General features: G+C 41.0%; 1 protein-coding gene and 1 pseudogene across 1 annotated transcript; one reads left to right on the top strand and one right to left on the bottom strand.

Annotated features, from left to right (window-relative positions):
• Positions 1–21,682, bottom strand: part of LOC131676340 (uncharacterized) — a 111,640-nt pseudogene that overhangs the window by 43,043 nt on the left and 46,915 nt on the right.
• LOC131696433 (uncharacterized) lies at positions 12,371–12,817 on the top strand. The gene has a single exon (XM_058984972.1). The coding sequence runs from the start codon at positions 12,371–12,373 to the stop codon at positions 12,815–12,817; it is 447 nt and encodes a 148-aa protein (XP_058840955.1).

Raw genomic sequence — 21,682 nt, forward strand, 5'->3', positions numbered from 1 at the left:
CGAGGGATGATTAACTATCATATTGGGAGAAAAAAAATCGTTCTACACATACCTTCAAATCTCAACCGTTATCAAGTTATTGAATTTGTGTTAAAAACTTAGTTGTCTTAAAATAGCTCTAACTCAAAAAATATACTTTGTATTTCAAATCTTTTGGATCCATTGGATAGGTGAGAAAATTTTCCATTGAAAATCGTCCTCAATTGTTTCAGCTAATGAGGTTAAGTAACCTTTTCACTGTAATTTATTTTAAATTTAACAATTTTGATCGATTTTTCGTTCATTTCGCGAAAATCTTAATAGTTAACATCATCATTCAAATAATTCAAATTTTTAGTCTAGAAGAGTTATATAATTTGTTTCTTGACATGACACACTTATCTTTTCTTGTTTTCATGTGTTTGGGTTATTGAACTTGGATATTTTTATCTCATATTCACTTATACTAGCTCTTATTGAAAAAGTATGGCACTTATTGTACCTTTTCTTATTTTTATTCGAAAGCCAGGAAAATATTGCATAGAGCAAGGTATAAATACCTTCCAGTTCAGTGTATTTATTATTCTTTTAGAAGTTAATTAGTTTAAGGTTAGTGTTATTATTAGCATTTTCGTTTTTTTTCCTCAAATAGTAAATAAGAAGCAGGACCATTATTATCATGAATTTAATGCATCTCAGCAAGCTTTACAATTCTTTCTTGGGCTCCATTCAATTATCTCTTTTAGTTTCGAAGCAAAATCATTTTTATCACCTCGTTTCATATGCAAAAACAACGATTTCGAACCCACTACATTTGTGACGTGGTCATGCTGCGTTAACTATTAAATTGCAGCGAAATGAAAAGCGCTAGTGATAAAGTCTCAAATAACAAGTTGTAGAGGATATTAAGGGGCACCAAATGAACAATAGTGATGATAAATTTAGTTGATTAATAATTAGAATAATTACAAAACTCTTCAAAAAACGCAAATTTTGAGTTATTTTACTAGTAAAAAGTCATTTAGTACACTTAACTAAAAGATATCTGTATATACATAGAAAGGAAATTTTCTCAACTTTCCAATGAAACCTTGGTAATAACGATATAAAGTATATTTTTTAGATTAAAGTCTTTTAAGTACTTGTAGGTCGATTACAGGAAAAAATTAGAAGTGAAATTACAAGGAAACGAGAAGAGATAGAAATATCATGTTGAAGAACAAATTATAAATCGTCCTCAAACCCATCTTTTGGATAATAGATATTGCTATAATCATAATTCATTATTGTTATTTGAAATTAACAAAAACATAATCAAAAACACCAACTTTGAGCTACTTTGCAAGTACAATGTAATTAAAACTAATTAATTGAGAGATATAGGAACACAAGAAAATTCACCTTTCTAATGGAACTAAAAGATTTAAAATACGAGGTATATTTTTCGAGTTAGTGGTATTTCAAGATAAATAGGTTTTTTACGCAAAAAGTTCAATAACTCTGTAACGGTTGAGATTTGATGGTATGTGCAGAAAGATTTTTTTCTCCAAATATGACAGTCAATAACCCCTCGAGAGATTCTTAATCATGAACCAAACACCATATATCGTCGCTGTTGTGCTATCTTACGACAAACGCTATTTTGGGGTAAACTGAGTTAGATATGCCACATCACTTGTCTAAAAAATCTCTACAAAATGGCATTTTCAGAATTTTGACATTCTGCTTGGTTATTGAGATATAGCGAGAAACGTGCCGAGAAATTTTTAATTTTTTGCTTCAAATGACTGTATCCTGGGATTAGCTCAAGTAATCTTGATGCATAAGATGTTTTTATGTGTAAAACGATCTGAGAAACACAATGGCATAATCATTTTCAAAACAACAATACACGAATAGCGAGAAAAATGCAGTTTAAGTTTTAAACTGGAAATATAGCAAATTTGGCAACACTGTAACCAAAAATAACTATTTTTCTAGATTACCTGAATCATTTCCTTCAAAATGCATCTCACCGATTGTTTATAGACCGAATGAAGCCAAAGATATGAATAAAAGTTAATAATTGATGAAAGTTTGTCATCAATACACACCTATGACACGTGTGAGTGCGACTTTTATATATCGTCGCTGTTGTGCTATCTTATGACAAGCGCCATTTAGCACATTTCAAAAAAAAAACGATTTTTGAAGTTTGAGATTGAATGTCTGGCAACTTATAAATAGCATAAACTTGGGAGGGAGAAACAGACTCAATAAATGTGAATGTCATAGCCAGCCAGAACGAAGCTGTCATTCCGAGCCACAAAAAAGTGTTCATCTAGGAAATGGGAGTATTGTTATCATATGCTTGCTTGAAAATGTTTCCGAACGATGAGTTTCCTTGATTTTTTGTCTAGATTGGGTGTAGCAGTAAATATTATTAAAATTTTTCTGTGATTTTAATGCCATTTTTAAATTAGCCAGATTAATTTTTCGGTAATCCGTGCTGCCATTATCAAATAAATTGTATTTCTATGTATTCAATGATGAATAAGAATTTAGATGCGTTCAAAAGTTTCGAGCATCGTTTTAAGACAATATTGCGATCTTGCTATAATGTAAAATAAACGCTAATTTTATATGAAAATTTCAAATAATATTTACATTTTAATGAATTAATCAAAATACAAGACAGAACGACAGTTTATGAACATAAAGAGGAAATGGTCACTATAAAAAACAACTGGAGGGGGATTCAACAAAAGCGTCTTTTTCACTTGAATCTTTATAAATCTTAATAAGTCTTTATGGTGTTTGAATTATGTAATTTATCTGTATCGTTGCCTACAAGCTCAATGAACTGCGCCTAAAATATATTTTATGCTTGTTATGAAACCAGTTATGGAAATGAGACGACGCTGTAAATGTTCTCTACTCCAAGAAATGGGAATATAGAATCAAAAAATATGCTGTGACGTGCATGTTTTTTGGTAATTCAAAAATACTTTTTGGTTTAAAATAATTTATATCATCTTTCTATTTAAAACATGTGATAAAAGCTATTTTCATATCTATAGTAAAGGCAAATAATAATGGTGTAAATAGTGCGAAGAAAGTTTCAAAAATTTGTGACTTATTTAACAATTTTAGAATGAGTGACGCCTTGCTAGTCAGATTTGACGGTTCTCCAGTTTAAAGTTTCTTTTGAGAGTATACTGAGAAAATGAAAATCACCAACGTAGGCTTAGATGCATGCTAATAAATATAAACAAAGTTCCGAAAAATTGGCAAGTTACTTCGACATGAAGTTTGACATTGACATAATATTTTTAATGTTAGGGTGCTCATGCAGCTTAATCTGATGATCCGAGTCATGAAAAAATTTCATTTCTATCTACTAGTTAAAATCTTACACTTCGAAAGTTATTTGCAAAATAACCTTGGCTAAATTTGACAGTTCGACGGTTAAAATTGTCAGATGATGTAAAAAGAAAGGTGGAAACAGTTTTCTGTACTTTATTTAGGTTGGCAATATTTTTCAGTAGTAAATAAAGGGCAAATATAAAAACGAAAACATGTTATATCAAACGTTTTTTCGGTTATTTCATTATGTGGATATTTACGTTCCAATGCTGCAGCCGTACCTATCTACCTATCAAATACCTATGCATTGGTCAACATTTCACAAATCAGATAAATATGCCCCTACCGGCGAGTTTCCTTATTCAAGGATTCTGTTAGTTAAATCTTTATAAAATTAAATTCTATTTTTCAAATTGAATTTAATATTGTATCGGTTTTTAATAATCAGTGTAAGAATTTTTTTAGGAAACCGTGGTAGAATGAAGGAGAAGAACGGCTCAAAAATCCTATTTCAAAAATAGATGATTAGACACATCGTTCCGAAATTTGTCCCTTTTCACTCGAGTACTGGAAGCAAATTGTCGTCTGACTTTATCTTCAAATCAATGTAAAGCACCCGGGAGTTTGATCGCAGTAACCATAACCATGGGACGCAAAATTTTTGCTCCCGACCAAGCATGGGAAAAATCGCATCGTTAATCGATCGTTCGCGCTTCGCAAGCTAGCTTTCTTCAGTTGTGATGCATTCTGTTAGCTTCGAAAATGATACTTAGCAACCTGTCGTTACGGACACATGCGATTCAAAGCTATAACAACCAACGAAGAAGCACATCAGTTGTGTTTTAATTCTTTCCTTTCCCAACGCGGATGGCTTCGTTCGCGAAGCTCTTCTCGAGCGGTTCGCGGTTTGCATAGGATTTTCATTATACAGTTTTATTTCATTTTCATATTCGCACAATATAATTAATACTTGGAAAACCATATACCATTTTAAAACTAGCTGATAATCAATGGTTTTAAAAATTTGCAACAATGCACTGCTAACAAATAGGCCGCAAGGAACTTCAGTAGATCAAATTGCTAGTAGTGTATCACCAAACTACCCATAACGCGGTCTGTCAGCAAAATATCCAGTGCAAAAATAGGTACTATGTTTTAATCATGCATGAAGAAACTTTTGTGAGCTTCGCGAAGCTACGTGACAAACATTCACGAGCGAAGAATTGACGCTGCTCTTAAATTTTTTTAAGCTTCACTTTTGATTCGCAGTTTGCCCATCTAGTGACCTGCTCTGAAGTTATTAGACTTCTCCCTTCGAGCGTTGATTATGGTTAATTAGCGAGCACAAAATTTTGACTACTTTGTGATCCACAGTTAGCAACAGTCGCGCGAGTGAACGAATTTTCCCATGCCTGCTCCCGACAGCTCGTTTTATTGCAAATTTAGATTAATGAAATATTCCCCAGTGGATTATTCAATAATAGTGAAATGAATAGTGAACTTTCGTGAAATCCCTCCATTTGTCAGTGGTTTTGTTGAAGAATAAATACTCGATACCCGCTATTCCTTATTGTTCTATTGGGCATCAAGCGCTGGAAAATGGGGAAGTTGAAAAAAATTCAAAAGGATTCCCCAGGACCAGCATGTCGCGATCTTTGTGTAGGGCAGGATAACTGCTTGGATTCAATCATGGGAGCAACGACACAAAAGGGTTGGATATTTCGATACCAGAATCAAGATCAACTGTTCTGTTAGAGGATCTAATAGGGTAACATAGATGTATAGTTCATATTGGTTTTCGACGTCTAGACGTTTGAACGCAATAAATGACAAAAGATAAGTATTGTTTCTGTATTTTTAAATATAACTAGCTGTATCGCGGCGCGGTTTGCTACACACATCGGAACAAAGTATAATAAATAATTGTAGTTTAGATATATAAAACAGATCAAATGTGTCATTTTGCTAAAATCTGGTGGAAACGCCATGCAGCTTGTTGCTGCATCAATTGACATTTTTCTATTTGATAATCTTACAATTGTTTGGCGAATCAACCTGCGATGATGACCAAGAAGACGTCTTGATATTTAATTTTATTTAATTTGGAATGCTTTGAGAGCATACTGATGTCCTATATGGAAATTTCATATCTGAACGCACTCATCGACCCGTATCTCCGAGTCCAAAACATCAATCGAATCAAATTAAATATGTTGGATAGTAGCTGTTTTCACCTTCAATTTAAACCTAGTTCTCGAATGGGGTCCGCCTCAAGAATGTATGTCGCGTCATTTTTCAGTTGAATCATCCCGTAGTAAGCTTGACAAGTGTTCTGAGATGCGTTGCTCAATCTGTTGGAGTGAGATTTTTAGGCCTTGCGAGATTGTATATATTTATATGATTTCATTCATCATTTTATCAAGTGAATTGTTCTAATTAAATCAATAACTTGTATTTATTCACATTCAGTGTTTTGCAAATAAGTATTTTCAATATGTAGTAACAATATACACGTTGATTATATTCATAAAATTCACCATACTCAATATTTCAATGCAATTTTAAACTCTATGCACTCAATGCTGCATATACTCTTTCATTTTATTTCATATTTTCGATTACATAATATTCATTACATTTATTATACTTACAAGTTGTATTCCATTCATTTTGATTTTTCACAATATATAGTACTACATATTTTCTCATTGGTAACATTTTATTTCAGCAGCACTTGTATTTCATCAATTATTCATCTCATTTAGTTGTATTCATAACAGTATTATAAATATTATGCACGCTATAGCTCTATCATTGTACCCCAAGAAATAAATAAATACTTTGTATTTTTATATATTAAATGGTATTCTTTTGAGTCAATATGTACATTATATGCATTAGTTTGAGGCATCTTTTGGGAAATTTCTATTTTAAATTGACCAGTATAATGCAGAACTTGTACTGTACTTGCGGCCAAAGGTAGCGATCGGAGCAACGGAGCCCGCTTTAATCAATAACTTATTAAACATTATGTAGCGTTCAGTTTTGTGTGCACGCTTCAGTTGCAAATAATAAGCACACTTCACACTTTGAAAATTAATAAATTTCACACGCCCTTTGCAAAAAACCCCATACCAAAGAACGAAACAAATACATCGACACGAGAAACGTCAAACGACGAGTAAAGGCAAGAAAAAGAAAGCACATTTCCGCTTGGATAAAAGCTGCAACACAAGTCATCAAAAGAAACTTGTTGGACGTCATTTGGAGGGACAGTTTCACACCGTGCGGAGGTTTGCCCGGAATCTTCTTTGACATAAATCACGAGTGGCAAGTTTAAAGACCCGCAGAACGAAGTGGCGCGTACGTGACAGGAGTGTCGGACACGGAATTCACGTCGACGATAGGCAAATCGAACGATATAGATTTTCCCGGTCGATCAGCAGACATTTCGGAGGGAATCCGCGGTACGGAACCCACGAGGCCGTTGCAAACTAATCGAACAGAAGAAAAACCCAACCTCACCACGGAACACGTGTCGGGCGTACAGGAGAAGGTTGAAAAAGGACCTGAAAGAAGATTTGCAACCCGTACATACTGCAAGAACCATACATCTGACAAAGCGCCCCGAAGATAAGGGTAAGATAACGCCACGCTATGATGCCGGATGAATATAACTAATGGTGCAATGTCCACAGGGCGTTTTTTCTTTGTTCGGTTCTTTCACCTGTCGTGAGCTGATCGACGCGGATTGATCGTCTCGTTATTATAGCTTTCCACTTCCGAAGGACGAGTCGACCGATCGCACGAACAGCGCTGGTCCCTTGAGAACGAGTTAATTGACCGTGAGGATAACGCCTGCGCGGAGCAGTTGCGAGTCAAGCACCCGAAGGACAGTGGCCCTAAGGATCGAGTAGTTGTTTGGAGCGGGAGCATTTATCGCCAGCGGGCAGGGCGTTTCCATTCGAGAGACGCAATCGAAAGTGTCATTAGGCACACGTCATCGTCGTCGTACGGTTGCGCATGGGCATTTCGCGCCTGGAAGATTTAGACCGTGAGTACGTTCCATTAACGAAATTGTTAGGAGGAAGGTTAGAGGAAACTGATAGCAGCGAGGGAAGATGAAGTAAAGAGCAAGAAGTGAAGAAGAAGCGGATAGGAGAGAATGAAAACAGAGATATGTGAGACGGAAAAGAGGTCTGGAGAAATAAGGATTAGAGGAGATGTGGGTAAGGGCGTGTGAATGATGTCGTCAATAAATTTATGTTGACATGAATTTTGTGGTTCTTTATTATTTGGTTAGAGGAAGAGCAATATTGGCGCCCAACCAAAACGAACCTGTGATTAAATTATAATTTGTGGGGAAATTAGTTCTTTCGTCCATTTTGGCTAAGTTTAGACACATTTGTGACCTTTTAGACAGTATGGATCCATTATACCTCAGTGAAGAGGAACTCAATTATGAGTTAGCATTGCGTCATATTAAGCAGCTAGGAGCTGCTACGCGCCGGACCAAAGGGATGAAGCTAAGAACGCTCATCCAACAAGAGTTCGCTCAAGATTTCAAACATGTTTCATCGGCTCACGCGATAGAAGCAGATGTTAACATTCACCGATGCGAACAGCAAATTAGATTGCTGTATCCATTGATAGAAACTGCACTGAAGAAGCGAAATACAGACTTTTTGATACAGTCAAAATCTCGCATGATACATTATCGCGATCGTCTGTCAATCGTCATTCCCCCGCGAGACATGATCGATAATCACGCGTCGTTGTCATTATTAGTGAAATTCATCATCGAAGACATAAATGAAAGACTTGGTGAACCAGTGAACAGTGAACAAGTGAGGCAAACGGAAGGGGCAGAATCGCTTGAACTGCAGCAGCAGCTAAATGCTGACTTGGCAGCTGAAGAGGAGCTAGTAACTAACAACGCAGCAGAGCAGAGGTTATCAACCAGCACAGGAACACTCTACAAGCATAGTAATGCTTCACGAATTGACACCAACTTGAGTCGTTCAACAAGTTCACCTGTTCCTTTAGGAAGAGGAAGAGGTCGGGGTATACATGCGCAACCTATAAATCGGGATGGACTAAGTAGCTTTGGGCGGGCATCAAGCAGCTGGAGAGAAACGCCACTCGCGCAGGACACGCCACCGCCTGCATACAATCAAACAGAAGCCAGGGTGTCGAGCATGAGCACGACAGATCGGTTGAGGGATGAACTACTGATGCAGCTATTGCGACGAGAACAAAGCATGTATGGTCCAGATCGTTCAGAAACAGGGAGAGGCCTAAAGGCGATTCACAACTGGCCCTTCAAATTCAAAGGTGAAAAGGACACCACTTCATTAAACACTTTCCTGGATAGAGTTGAAACTTTTGCACGATCGGAAGGATTGTCGGATGAAATTCTTCTAAAATCAGTTAAGCATCTCTTATTAGACGATGCGTTAGATTGGTACGGACGTGCGGTTGCACAAAACCTGCTGGTGACATGGGAGGCATTCAAGAATGAAATACGCAGAGAGTACTTACCCAGTAGCTATACAGAAATCTTAAAATTAGAAGCTATATTTCGATTTCAAGCACCAAATGAATCCTTTGCCAAATACTACCGTGACATATCGGCGCTGTTCCGCTTCGTACAGCCACCGATGAGTGACCAAGAGAAATATTTCATCGTCAAAAAAAAACATGAACGCTGATTATGCCACCATCGTCACAGCAGCCAGGCCATGTTCACTGAATGACATGGTGGAGATTTGTTGCAGTTACGATGAAACACGTATGCTGCTCAACCGGCAACGACGAGTTCCGATTCCGCACAGCAGTTTGTTAGAACCACATTTAGCAACGCCGTCATCCAACAGGCCGCCGCAGATAAACTCGGGAATTCCGCGGTTTGGAAGAGTGCACGCTCTAGACGTGGATGAAGAACCGCTTCAGCAAGAATGTTGCAACAACTGGCATCAATCAATAACGCACAGATCTACGGACGTCGTCAATGAACAGCGAACAAGGCCAGAAACTCATCGTATTGCAGGAAAGGAGGACTGGCAGCAAAAGATTCTGGAATTGACCGAACAAGTAAATGCGCTAAAGTTGAGGCAGGACAACAGGGAAGATAGACCGTACCAAAACTCTCAACAGCACCCGCAATCACGGCAAGCTGTAGAACAGCACCAACAGCAGAGAAATGAACAGCGATCTGGTTTAATCTGCTGGAACTGCGATGAAGAAGGGCACCGGTTTATGGATTGTCCGAAACCGCAAGCTGTCATGTTTTGCTATCGGTGTGGACACAAAGGTTATTCGTTACGGAACTGCCCTAGCTGCATAACGGTTGTGGGAAACGGAAGAGCGGGGAATCATTAATCGAGGGAGTGGAATCCTCGCAAAACTTTTACAATCCCTCACAAATTCCCAGCCCAGAATTGATCAATTCGATCATTATCAACACGAAAGATGACGAACGCCCACACGCGGAGGTAACCATTTTAGGCAAGAAGCTATGCGGACTGTTAGACAGCGGAGCCAGTTGTTCACTGCTTGGAGGAAACACGGTGAAGATCATAGATGAGTTGAACCTTCGAAAAGGAGAAGCAAAAGGTCAAATCAAAACAGTCGATGGAACACCGCATAACATTCGCCACTTCGTCAACGTGCCCATATCTTTCAACGATAGAATTGAAACGATTTCGCTTCTGTTAGTACCGTCCTTACCCGAGTGTGTGGTGCTAGGAATGAACTTCTGGAACTCCTTTGGGGTTAAAGCCGTATGCTGTACAGTAGATAGCGAGAATGTTCAGATGGATGGTCATCCTAATCAAGGAAACACAGGAAACGACACCGTTAAAGAGCCGATGAAGAAGATCACATCAGCCCAGCAGGAAGCATTGGACCGAGTCATTGCGAAGTTCCCTGTAGCAGAGGATGGCAAGCTCGGGCGAACCAGCATGTACAAGCATCGCATAGAGGTGAAGGATGCAATACCGAAAAAGCAGCGGCACTATCCAATGTCCAAATACGTACTGGACGAAGTAAATAAAGAGATTGATAGGATGCTAGCGCTGGACGTGATAGAGGAAGCAATGTTCTCTCCCTGGAATAACCCACTCGTCGCTGTAAGAAAGAAGAACGGAAATTGCAGAGTATGTCTCGACGCAAGGCATCTAAACTCGATCATGACAAACGAAGGATATCCTATCCCACAAATGTCAGCCATCATAAACAATTTAGGAGGATGCGCATACATCTCATCAATTGACCTGAAGGATGCATTCTGGCAACTCCCACTTGAGGAAGCATCCAGGCCGTTAACGGCCTTCACAGTTCCTTCGAGGGGACACTTTCAGTTCAAGGTCGTCCCATTCGGCCTATGTACGGTCAGCCAAGCTCTAGCTCGAGTAATGACACATTTGTTTGCAGACTTGGAGCCACGGGTCTTCCATTACCTGGACGACATCGTCATCTGCTCCAGCACGTTTGAGGAACACCTGGACGTGCTGGAGGAAGTGGCAGCTCGACTGCGTCATGCAAACCTGACAATTTCGCCAGAGAAATCGAAGTTCTGCAGGGAAGAAATACGCTACCTGGGCTATGTACTCAATCAGAATGGATGGAATGTAGATGACGAAAAAATAGCCTGTATCGTAAAGTATCCAGCGCCGGCGACTAGGAAAGAAGTCCAGAGATTCCTCGGTTTGGCTAATTGGTACAGAAGGTTCATAGCTCATTTCTCACGCATTGCTGCACCGTTAACCGAGTTGACGAAGACAAAAATGAAGTTCCGCTGGACATCCAAGGCAGAAGAAGCGTTCTTGAACTTAAAAACAGCATTGGTATCGGCTCCGGTCCTGGTAATGCCAGACTATAGCAAACCATTCTCGGTAGCGTGTGATGCTAGTGACATAGCCATAGGAGGTGTGTTAACCCAGGAAGTAAATGGTGAGGAGCATCCAGTGAGTTATTTTTCGCAAAAGCTTTCATTGTCGGAGCGAAAATACTCTGTAACCGAACGAGAGTGCCTGGCGGTCATCCGAGCCGTGGAGAAGTTCAGAGGTTACATTGAAGGAGTAAAATTTGTGGTATACTGCGATCACGCTGCATTATCCTACCTGCTGTCTATGAAAAACCCAACGGCGCTTCTAAGTCGATGGATCCTGAGGCTAAACGCGTTTGATTTTCAAATCAGGTATCGCAAGGGAAGCGTCAACATAGTTCCAGATGCGCTATCACGGATTGTGGCGACCACGACATTTGACGCACATTCTGCAGAGGACTCCTGGTATGAAAGTCTGGCGCACAGAATAAAAACCAAAGGAGAAGACTTCCCAGACTTCAGACTAGTGAACAACGAAATCTACAAAAACTGTCTTTTCAACGAATCAAGCGGAGCCAAGGCACATAAATGGAAACGAGTCGTCCCCATTGGGAATCGAGCCGAAATCATAAAACGTTACCATGACGAACCAACGGCAGGTCATCTAGGTTTTCATAGGACATTGGGTAAGATTCAAGCACACTTCTACTGGCCTAAAATGAGAGAACATGTAGGTGAATACGTCAGAGGTTGCGCTGTTTGTAAAAGCAGCAAAGCGCCTAACACTACCATGATGCCGAATATGGGCGGGCTAAAACCAGCTAGAATACCCTGGGAACTCGTATCAGTTGACTTTGTGGGTCCCTTGACTCGCTCAAAGCACGGTAACACCGTGCTCTTAGTCGTGGTGGATTGGATAACCAGGTACGTCATCGCTCATCCAATGCGCAGCGCAGATTCAGGTAAAATGGTGGAATTCTTGGAACAGCAAGTCTTTTTGAAGTTTTCGCGGCCAAGAATCATTCTCTCGGACAATGGGCGGCAGTTTGAGCCCATCGCTTTCAAGTCATTTCTGTCGCGACACAACATCGCGCACATGAAAACCGCATTCTATTCGCCCATGGTGAACAACGCAGAACGGGTCAACCGCGTGCTAATAACCTGCATACGTGCACTTCTGGATGATAATCATGCAGATTGGGACGAGAAGCTGCGATAATGGCAGCAATCAACAGCGCGAAACATGAAGTGACAGGAGTTAGTCCACATTTTGCGAACTTTGGGAGAGATCTTCTGCTTCACACGGACCTTTACGCGCAAGCAGAGATGAATACTCCAGAAGACCCAAAGATCGCTCGAGAGATGCGCCTATCAACATTGAAGAGGATTCATGAATTCGTCTTGCAAAGGATAAAGAAAAATCACGAGAAGTCTAAGCAGCGTTACAACTTACGCACTCGTCAAGTCGACTTCAAGATCGGAGACCTGGTTTGGAGACGCACATTTACCCAATCCTCCAAGGCAGACCAAGTGAATAAAAAGCTGGACCCAAAATTCGTACCAGCCATGGTGAAACAGATGATAGGGAAGAACATCTACGTGTTGGAAGACGTAGCAGATGGCAAGCAAGGTCGCTATCATGCAAAGGATATAAAGGCGGATTAAAGAATCAAAGTTCAGCTATGTCCACAGGTTCAGCCTGTCAACAATGAGTTAAGTACTCCAGAAAAACCGTTTGCCGATCGGGACAAATCGTGCTTCTGTCAAGGTGTTGGCGAGTAACAACTTATTAAAACTATCTCCCCACCTTGGCACATCAGCCAGCATCAGTTTCGCCCGAAGATTTATCCAGGAAGGCCCAAGACAACTCGTAGTCGCAGCCAGACGCTGTCGAGACACGAGGGACGGGGTAGGACTTCCTTAGTCTGGACTTTGAACCGTAGGCAGAGATCGGAAGGAACTGACAACACGATAACACGGCTGGCAGAGACAAGAAACAACTGTTAGTAACTTCGGCCAAACATCGTAAAGTCACGCCCGAATTTAGCTCTAGGACACCCACAGCTTCACGCTGTTTTAAAGCTATGTAGCCTTCAAGAGAGGAGGACCAGAAAGTACGAAGAAAACACGGAGCAGTGCATAATTTCAGTACGCAAAAACACGGCACGGAGCTGTAGTTCCCAGGACAACAGTAACACTACTGGCATTCAGTGTTAGGCGGAGCAGTTCTCGACAAGCCTCTACTGAGAGGTTCTAGACGCAGCAGACATACAGACCGCGCGGTTAGCAGCTCGAATACACTGATCTACAGCTTAAGGCAGCTAAGTCACTGATGAATGAGGAATAAAACGCTCTGGAGTTTAAAACCACTTTCGCGCTCTCGTCAAGCAAGAGTTCTTCCAGAATCGTTGCCAGAACGAGACAAATGCAACACCAAGCTATGCAGGCAAGAGATTCAATGGACGATGCAAACAAAATCCATTTTGTGGCAATCACCGTTGGCCGAGCCTGGAAAATCGCACAGCATGACGGGCAGCAATCATAGATTTGTCAACGCCCAAGCAAAATCACTAGCAATGAACGACACCAGTTACGAAGAGCTTGGCTCACAAAATCAAACAACAATAAGCCCTGGAAGGTGTGCTGACTGAATCTGTATCATTGATAAGTATCGGTCATGTCCAGCGTGTATCGTAATCTCACAAAACTGTCAAATAAAAGGTCTCTCTAAGAATCTCGTAGTAGTTCAGACATTTGCATGAAACGGTCACCCAAAAGTAACGCGAGCTGAGGGCGCGGCACATTTCAAGGTAACTTGAAATTATCCCTTATTCATGGGCTCATGCAAATTGTGAGTGAGGAAATGCGCTCTTTTCTGACAATACTACGCAAGCTATGCATCCGATTTTCGTCGGTTACTATGCTGTAAAGCACGAACATAGGCAGCCACAGAAATCGTTTCACCGATAATGTCCTAGCCATAAGAAATTTAGCCAATAATTATCGTCAAACATCTATCTCGTTACATGTAAGATTATTCTAGTTTTAGTTATAACAAGATATAATCTTTTTGAATGTTTCCCTGTGGGACAGCTAGCATAGAGACGATGGACAAGAACTTCTCTAGAGACCATTTGCCAAAATTTCATTGGTGTCTGATCAATTTGTCTGACAGGAAACGCTGTCGTTATAATGTAGTATGAGTTTTGGATTTTAGTCTCCCGCTTTGGCAAGTGGTGCGACTTGCGTAAATTTAGTTTGGAATTATGTGCCGTTTAGTATGTCTTGAAATTTTTTCAAGCTAAACTACCAGATCAGTTCAGTCTCTAGAAAACTTCTTAATAGAAGTGAAAGTTTAGAATTTTTCATGAATCGAGTTTAAACCGATTCATGAAAAATTCAATCCCCACAGTGAAGTTGTGTAGCGTTCAGTTTTGTGTGCACGCTTCAGTTGCAAATAATAAGCACACTTCACACTTTGAAAATTAATAAATTTCACACGCCCTTTGCAAAAAACCCCATACCAAAGAACGAAACAAATACATCGACACGAGAAACGTCAAACGACGAGTAAAGGCAAGAAAAAGAAAGCACATTTCCGCTTGGATAAAAGCTGCAACACAAGTCATCAAAAGAAACTTGTTGGACGTCATTTGGAGGGACAGTTTCACACCGTGCGGAGGTTTGCCCGGAATCTTCTTTGACATAAATCACGAGTGGCAAGTTTAAAGACCCGCAGAACGAAGTGGCGCGTACGTGACAGGAGTATCGGACACGGAATTCACGTCGACGATAGGCAAATCGAACGATATAGATTTTCCCGGTCGATCAGCAGACATTTCGGAGGGAATCCGCGGTACGGAACCCACGAGGCCGTTGCAAACTAATCGAACAGAAGAAAAACCCAACCTCACCACGGAACACGTGTCGGGCGTACAGGAGAAGGTTGAAAAAGGACCTGAAAGAAGATTTGCAACCCGTACATACTGCAAGAACCATACATCTGACAAAGCGCCCCGAAGATAAGGGTAAGATAACGCCACGCTATGATGCCGGATGAATATAACTAATGGTGCAATGTCCACAGGGCGTTTTTTCTTTGTTCGGTTCTTTCACCTGTCGTGAGCTGATCGACGCGGATTGATCGTCTCGTTATTATAGCTTTCCACTTCCGAAGGACGAGTCGACCGATCGCACGAACAGCGCTGGTCCCTTGAGAACAAGTTAATTGACCGTGAGGATAACGCCTGCGCGGAGCAGTTGCGAGTCAAGCACCCGAAGGACAGTGGCCCTAAGGATCGAGTAGTTGTTTGGAGCGGGAGCATTTATCGCCAGCGGGCAGGGCGTTTCCATTCGAGAGACGCAATCGAAAGTGTCATTAGGCACACGTCATCGTCGTCGTACGGTTGCGCATGGGCATTTCGCGCCTGGAAGATTTAGACCGTGAGTACGTTCCATTAACGAAATTGTTAGGAGGAAGGTTAGAGGAAACTGATAGCAGCGAGGGAAGATGAAGTAAAGAGCAAGAAGTGAAGAAGAAGCGGATAGGAGAGAATGAAGACAGAGATATGTGAGACGGAAAAGAGGTCTGGAGAAATAAGGATTAGAGGAGATGTGGGTAAGGGCGTGTGAATGATGTCGTCAATAAATTTATGTTGACATGAATTTTGTGGTTCTTTATTATTTGGTTAGAGGAAGAGCAATAATTATACTTGATATTTTCATAAATTTTATATATTTATATGCTTTATTTTATTCCCTGTAAGTATTTTATTACTTTTTAATTTTACTTTTTGTACTATGTTCATTACGATCGTTTTATTATTATTGCAAATTGTGGTAATCGAATGGATGGATTTTCTTACTGGAAGAAGAATCTTAGTCGCTTGGAACTGTCCCTGTGGAGTATGCATAAAAATTTCTGCCTATGAATCCATATATTTTTGGCCCTTCAAACAGCGATACAATGAGGGCTTTGCTGGCGTAGCTTTGGCCTTGCCGTTAAAGGCAACTGCAGTTATTAACGTAGTCCTTGCACTGATGGTGGCTTCAACACATCACACCATTTTTTTCAGCAGCACGTGCATTATGTTAATTCATTCAATTTTTTTATTTCGATGTGTTCATTATATTCATTATATTTTATATTGCTTCATCTTAAATTATATACCCTTCGTTTTACTAATCAAAATGATTAATCCTTGGCAAGCCTTATATTTTTTATTTATTGTTAGATAAAATATTATGAGGCATTATGTATAATAATATCATTCAAATTTGAACACAGAATACAGAATATGTATTGTAAAGGCAGGTTTTGTAGGACATACTTTAGTTGTATTGGTGCCGGATATAGATTTCAGGCGTGAATGTCGGACTGGGTCCTTCTTTTATTAAACAATATATTTGCTATAAACATAACATAACTATAGTGCATTTCATTCATTATATTTTTCCTGGTACATAATATACTATCTTCTCTTATTATAGTAACATTTTATTAATTTTCATGATAAAACGCCCATGTCGAATTCATTTTCTCAGTAACGGTGCAGTCATGGATGGATACGAGATGTTTTAGTTATATATATATTATTCTTATATTACTTTCGTTTTACCTGGTGCTACACTACAAGGTCATTATAAAACCTTCCGTGTATTGAGTTTTTCTTGTAAGATTTCACATAGCACTTTTGTTTTTTCTTCTCAAATAAATCCTATATAATAAGACATCCGCCATTAAATGATCACTCTTCTGTTGATAATACTTTTTATCTCAATATATATAAAAGGGCCCGAAAAATTAAGATCAGGTTTCAGGGTCCTACATAGCAAAGAATTGCGCTGTAATGAAGCAATTGGGCATTTTCTTTCACATTTTTTCTTCTAACGGGTCTTAATAAAATATTACATATACTTTTTTGTTTCATTAGTATACTACTCATGATCGCATGTTTGTCCCATTTTCTATGGGATTTTCTATCTTTATGGGACAGACTTGCGATCATAGGCAGTATAGGAATTGTTTGGTATTATCCAGAGCGAGTAAAGGCGCTATAACTTAGGCTTATTAGCCAGGGCAAGGTGTAAATACCTCTGTCCCATACCAAAGGACCAAAGGAGTGACATTAACCTTCTTAGCAAAGTCACTCCCAACGATTTATTATACATATCCCCTTCAAACTGAACTCAACTCTGCACAGTAGGCCTGGCCGTTTTAATATTTGCGACATATAAAAATATGCTTCAAGTATTAATATTGACAAGAAAAACACTACAGAATAACTGCAGTGTTTTCCAGGATGCTTTTCAATACTGGCTGTGTAAGGGTTAGAATAGAATAGAATAGAATAGAATAGAATAGAATAGAATAGAATAGAATAGAATAGAATAGAATAGAATAGAATAGAATAGAATAGAATAGAATAGAATAGAATAGAATAGAATAGAATAGAATAGAATAGAATAGAATAGAATAGAATAGAATAGAATAGAATAGAATAGAATCGAATCGAATAGAAGAGAAGAGAAGAGAAGAGAATAGAAGAGAAGAGAAGAGAAGAGAAGAGAAGAAGAGAAGAGAAGAGAAGAGAAGAGAAGAGAAGAGAAGAGAAGAGAAGAGAAGAGAAGAGAAGAGAAGAGAGAAGAGAAGAGAAGAGAAGAGAAGAGAAGAGAAGAGAAGAGAAGAGAAGAGAAGAGAAGAGAAGAGAAGAGAAGAGAAGAGAAGAGAGAGAAGAGAAGAGAAGAGAAGAGAAGAGAAGAGAAGAGAAGAGAAGAGAAGAGAAGAGAAGAGAAGAGAAGAGAAGAGAAGAGAAGAGAAGAGAAGAGAAGAGAAGAGAAGAGAAGAGAAGAGAAGAGAAGAGAAGAGAAAGAGAGAGAAGAGAAGAGAAGAGAAGAGAGAGAAGAGAAGAGAAGAGAAGAGAAGAGAAGAGAAGAGAAAGAGAAGAGAAGAGAAGAGAAGAGAAGAGAAGAGAAGAGAAGAGAAGAGAAGAGAAGAGAAGAGAAGAGAAGAGAAGAGAGAGAAGAGAAGAGAAGAGAAGAGAAGAGAAGAGAGAAGAGAAGAGAAGAGAAGAGTAAGGAAGAAGAGAAGAGAAGAGAAGAGAAGAGAAGAGAAGAGAAGAGAAAGAGAAGAGAAGAGAAGAGAAGAGAAGAGAAGAGAAGAGAAGAAGAGAAAGAGAAGAGAAGAGAAGAGAAGAGAAGAGAAGAGAAGAGAAGAGAAGAGAAGAGAAGAGAAGAGGAAGAGAAGAGAAAGAGAAGAGAAGAGAAGAGAAGAGAAGAGAAGAGAGAAGAGAAGAAGAGAAGAGAAGAGAAGAGAAGAGAAGAGAAGAGAAAGAAGAGAAGAGAAGAGAAGAGAAGAGAAGAGAAGAGAAGAGAAGAGAAGAGAAAGAGAAGAGAAGAGAAGAAGAGAAGGAGAAGAGAAGAGAAGAGAAGAGAAGAGAAGAGAAGAGAAGAGAAGAGAAGAGAAGAGAAGAGAAGAGAAGAGAAGAGAAGAGAAGAGAGAAGAGAAGAGAAGAGAAGAGAAGAGAAGAGAAGAGAAGCGAAGAGAAGAGAAGAGAAGAGAAGAGAAGAGAAGCGAAGAGAAGCGAAGAGAAGCGAAGAGAAGCGAAGAGAAGCGAAGAGAAGCGAAGAGAAGCGAAGAGAAGCGAAGAGAAGCGAAGAGAAGCGAAGAGAAGCGAAGAGAAGCGAAGAGAAGCGAAGAGAAGCGAAGAGAAGCGAAGAGAAGCGAAGAGAAGCGAAGAGAAGCGAAGAGAAGCGAAGAGAAGCGAAGAGAAGCGAAGAGAAGCGAGAGAAGCGAAGAGAAGCGAAGAGAAGCGAAGAGAAGCGAAGAGAAGCGAAGAGAAGCGAAGAGAAGCGAAGAGAAGCGAAGAGAAGCGAAGAGAAGCGAAGAGAAGCGAAGAGAAGCGAAGAGAAGCGAAGAGAAGCGAAGAGAAGCGAAGAGAAGCGAAGAGAAGCGAAGAGAAGCGAAGAGAAGCGAAGAGAAGCGAAGAGAAGCGAAGAGAAGCGAAGAGAAGCGAAGAGAAGCGAAGAGAAGCGAAGAGAAGCGAAGAGAAGCGAAGAGAAGCGAAGAGAAGCGAAGAGAAGCGAAGAGAAGCGAAGAGAAGCGAAGAGAAGCGAAGAGAAGCGAAGAGAAGCGAAGAGAAGCGAAGAGAAGCGAAGAGAAGCGAAGAGAAGCGAAGAGAAGCGAAGAGAAGCGAAGAGAAGCGAAGAGAAGCGAAGAGAAGCGAAGAGAAGCGAAGAGAAGCGAAGAGAAGCGAAGAGAAGCGAAGAGAAGCGAAGAGAAGCGAAGAGAAGCGAAGAGAAGCGAAGAGAAGCGAAGAGAAGCGAAGAGAAGCGAAGAGAAGCGAAGAGAAGCGAAGAGAAGCGAAGAGAAGCGAAGAGAAGCGAAGAGAAGCGAAGAGAAGCGAAGAGAAGCGAAGAGAAGCGAAGAGAGAAGCGAAGAGAAGCGAAGAGAAGCGAAGAGAAGCGAAGAGAAGCGAAGAGAAGCGAAGAGAAGCGAAGAGAAGCGAAGAGAAGCGAAGAGAAGCGAAGAGAAGCGAAGAGAAGCGAAGAGAAGCGAAGAGAAGCGAAGAGAAGCGAAGAGAAGCGAAGAGAAGCGAAGAGAAGCGAAGAGAAGCGAAGAGAAGCGAAGAGAAGCGAAGAGAAGCGAAGAGAAGCGAAGAGAAGCGAAGAGAAGCGAAGAGAAGCGAAGAGAAGCGAAGAGAAGCGAAGAGAAGCGAAGAGAAGCGAAGAGAAGCGAAGAGAAGCGAAGAGAAGCGAAGAGAAGCGAAGAGAAGCGAAGAGAAGCGAAGAGAAGCGAAGAGAAGCGAAGAGAAGCGAAGAGAAGCGAAGAGAAGCGAAGAGAAGCGAAGAGAAGCGAAGAGAAGCGAAGAGAAGCGAAGAGAAGCGAAGAGAAGCGAAGAGAAGCGAAGAGAAGCGAAGAGAAGCGAAGAGAAGCGAAGAGAAGCGAAGAGAAGCGAAGAGAAGCGAAGAGAAGCGAAGAGAAGCGAAGAGAAGCGAAGAGAAGCGAAGAGAAGCGAAGAGAAGCGAAGAGAAGCGAAGAGAAGCGAAGAGAAGCGAAGAGAAGCGAAGAGAAGCGAAGAGAAGCGAAGAGAAGCGAAGAGAAGCGAAGAGAAGCGAAGAGAAGCGAAGAGAAGCGAAGAGAAGCGAAGAGAAGCGAAGAGAAGCGAAGAGAAGCGAAGAGAAGCGAAGAGAAGCGAAGAGAAGCGAAGAGAAGCGAAGAGAAGCGAAGAGAAGCGAAGAGAAGCGAAGAGAAGCGAAGAGAAGCGAAGAGAAGCGAAGAGAAGCGAAGAGAAGCGAAGAGAAGCGAAGAGAAGCGAAGAGAAGCGAAGAGAAGCGAAGAGAAGCGAAGAGAAGCGAAGAGAAGCGAAGAGAAGCGAAGAGAAGCGAAGAGAAGCGAAGAGAAGCGAAGAGAAGCGAAGAGAAGCGAAGAGAAGCGAAGAGAAGCGAAGAGAAGCGAAGAGAAGCGAAGAGAAGCGAAGAGAAGCGAAGAGAAGCGAAGAGAAGCGAAGAGAAGCGAAGAGAAGCGAAGAGAAGCGAAGAGAAGCGAAGAGAAGCGAAGAGAAGCGAAGAGAAGCGAAGAGAAGCGAAGAGAAGCGAAGAGAAGCGAAGAGAAGCGAAGAGAAGCGAAGAGAAGCGAAGAGAAGCGAAGAGAAGCGAAGAGAAGCGAAGAGAGCGAAGAGAAGCGAAGAGAAGCGAAGAGAAGCGAAGAGAAGCGAAGAGAAGCGAAGAGAAGCGAAGAGAAGCGAAGAGAAGCGAAGAGAAGCGAAGAGAAGCGAAGAGAAGCGAAGAGAAGCGAAGAGAAGCGAAGAGAAGCGAAGAGAAGCGAAGAGAAGCGAAGAGAAGCGAAGAGAAGCGAAGAGAAGCGAAGAGAAGCGAAGAGAAGCGAAGAGAAGCGAAGAGAAGCGAAGAGAAGCGAAGAGAAGCGAAGAGAAGCGAAGAGAAGCGAAGAGAAGCGAAGAGAAGCGAAGAGAAGCGAAGAGAAGCGAAGAGAAGCGAAGAGAAGCGAAGAGAAGCGAAGAGAAGCGAAGAGAAGCGAAGAGAAGCGAAGAGAAGCGAAGAGAAGCGAAGAGAAGCGAAGAGAAGCGAAGAGAAGCGAAGAGAAGCGAAGAGAAGCGAAGAGAAGCGAAGAGAAGCGAAGAGAAGCGAAGAGAAGCGAAGAGAAGCGAAGAGAAGCGAAGAGAAGCGAAGAGAAGCGAAGAGAAGCGAAGAGAAGCGAAGAGAAGCGAAGAGAAGCGAAGAGAAGCGAAGAGAAGCGAAGAGAAGCGAAGAGAAGCGAAGAGAAGCGAAGAGAAGCGAAGAGAAGCGAAGAGAAGCGAAGAGAAGCGAAGAGAAGCGAAGAGAAGCGAAGAGAAGCGAAGAGAAGCGAAGAGAAGCGAAGAGAAGCGAAGAGAAGCGAAGAGAAGCGAAGAGAAGCGAAGAGAAGCGAAGAGAAGCGAAGAGAAGCGAAGAGAAGCGAAGAGAAGCGAAGAGAAGCGAAGAGAAGCGAAGAGAAGCGAAGAGAAGCGAAGAGAAGCGAAGAGAAGCGAAGAA

Source organism: Topomyia yanbarensis, chromosome 1 (assembly GCF_030247195.1).
Source record: "Topomyia yanbarensis strain Yona2022 chromosome 1, ASM3024719v1, whole genome shotgun sequence".
In the NCBI taxonomy this organism is placed as follows: Eukaryota; Metazoa; Arthropoda; class Insecta; order Diptera; family Culicidae; genus Topomyia; species Topomyia yanbarensis.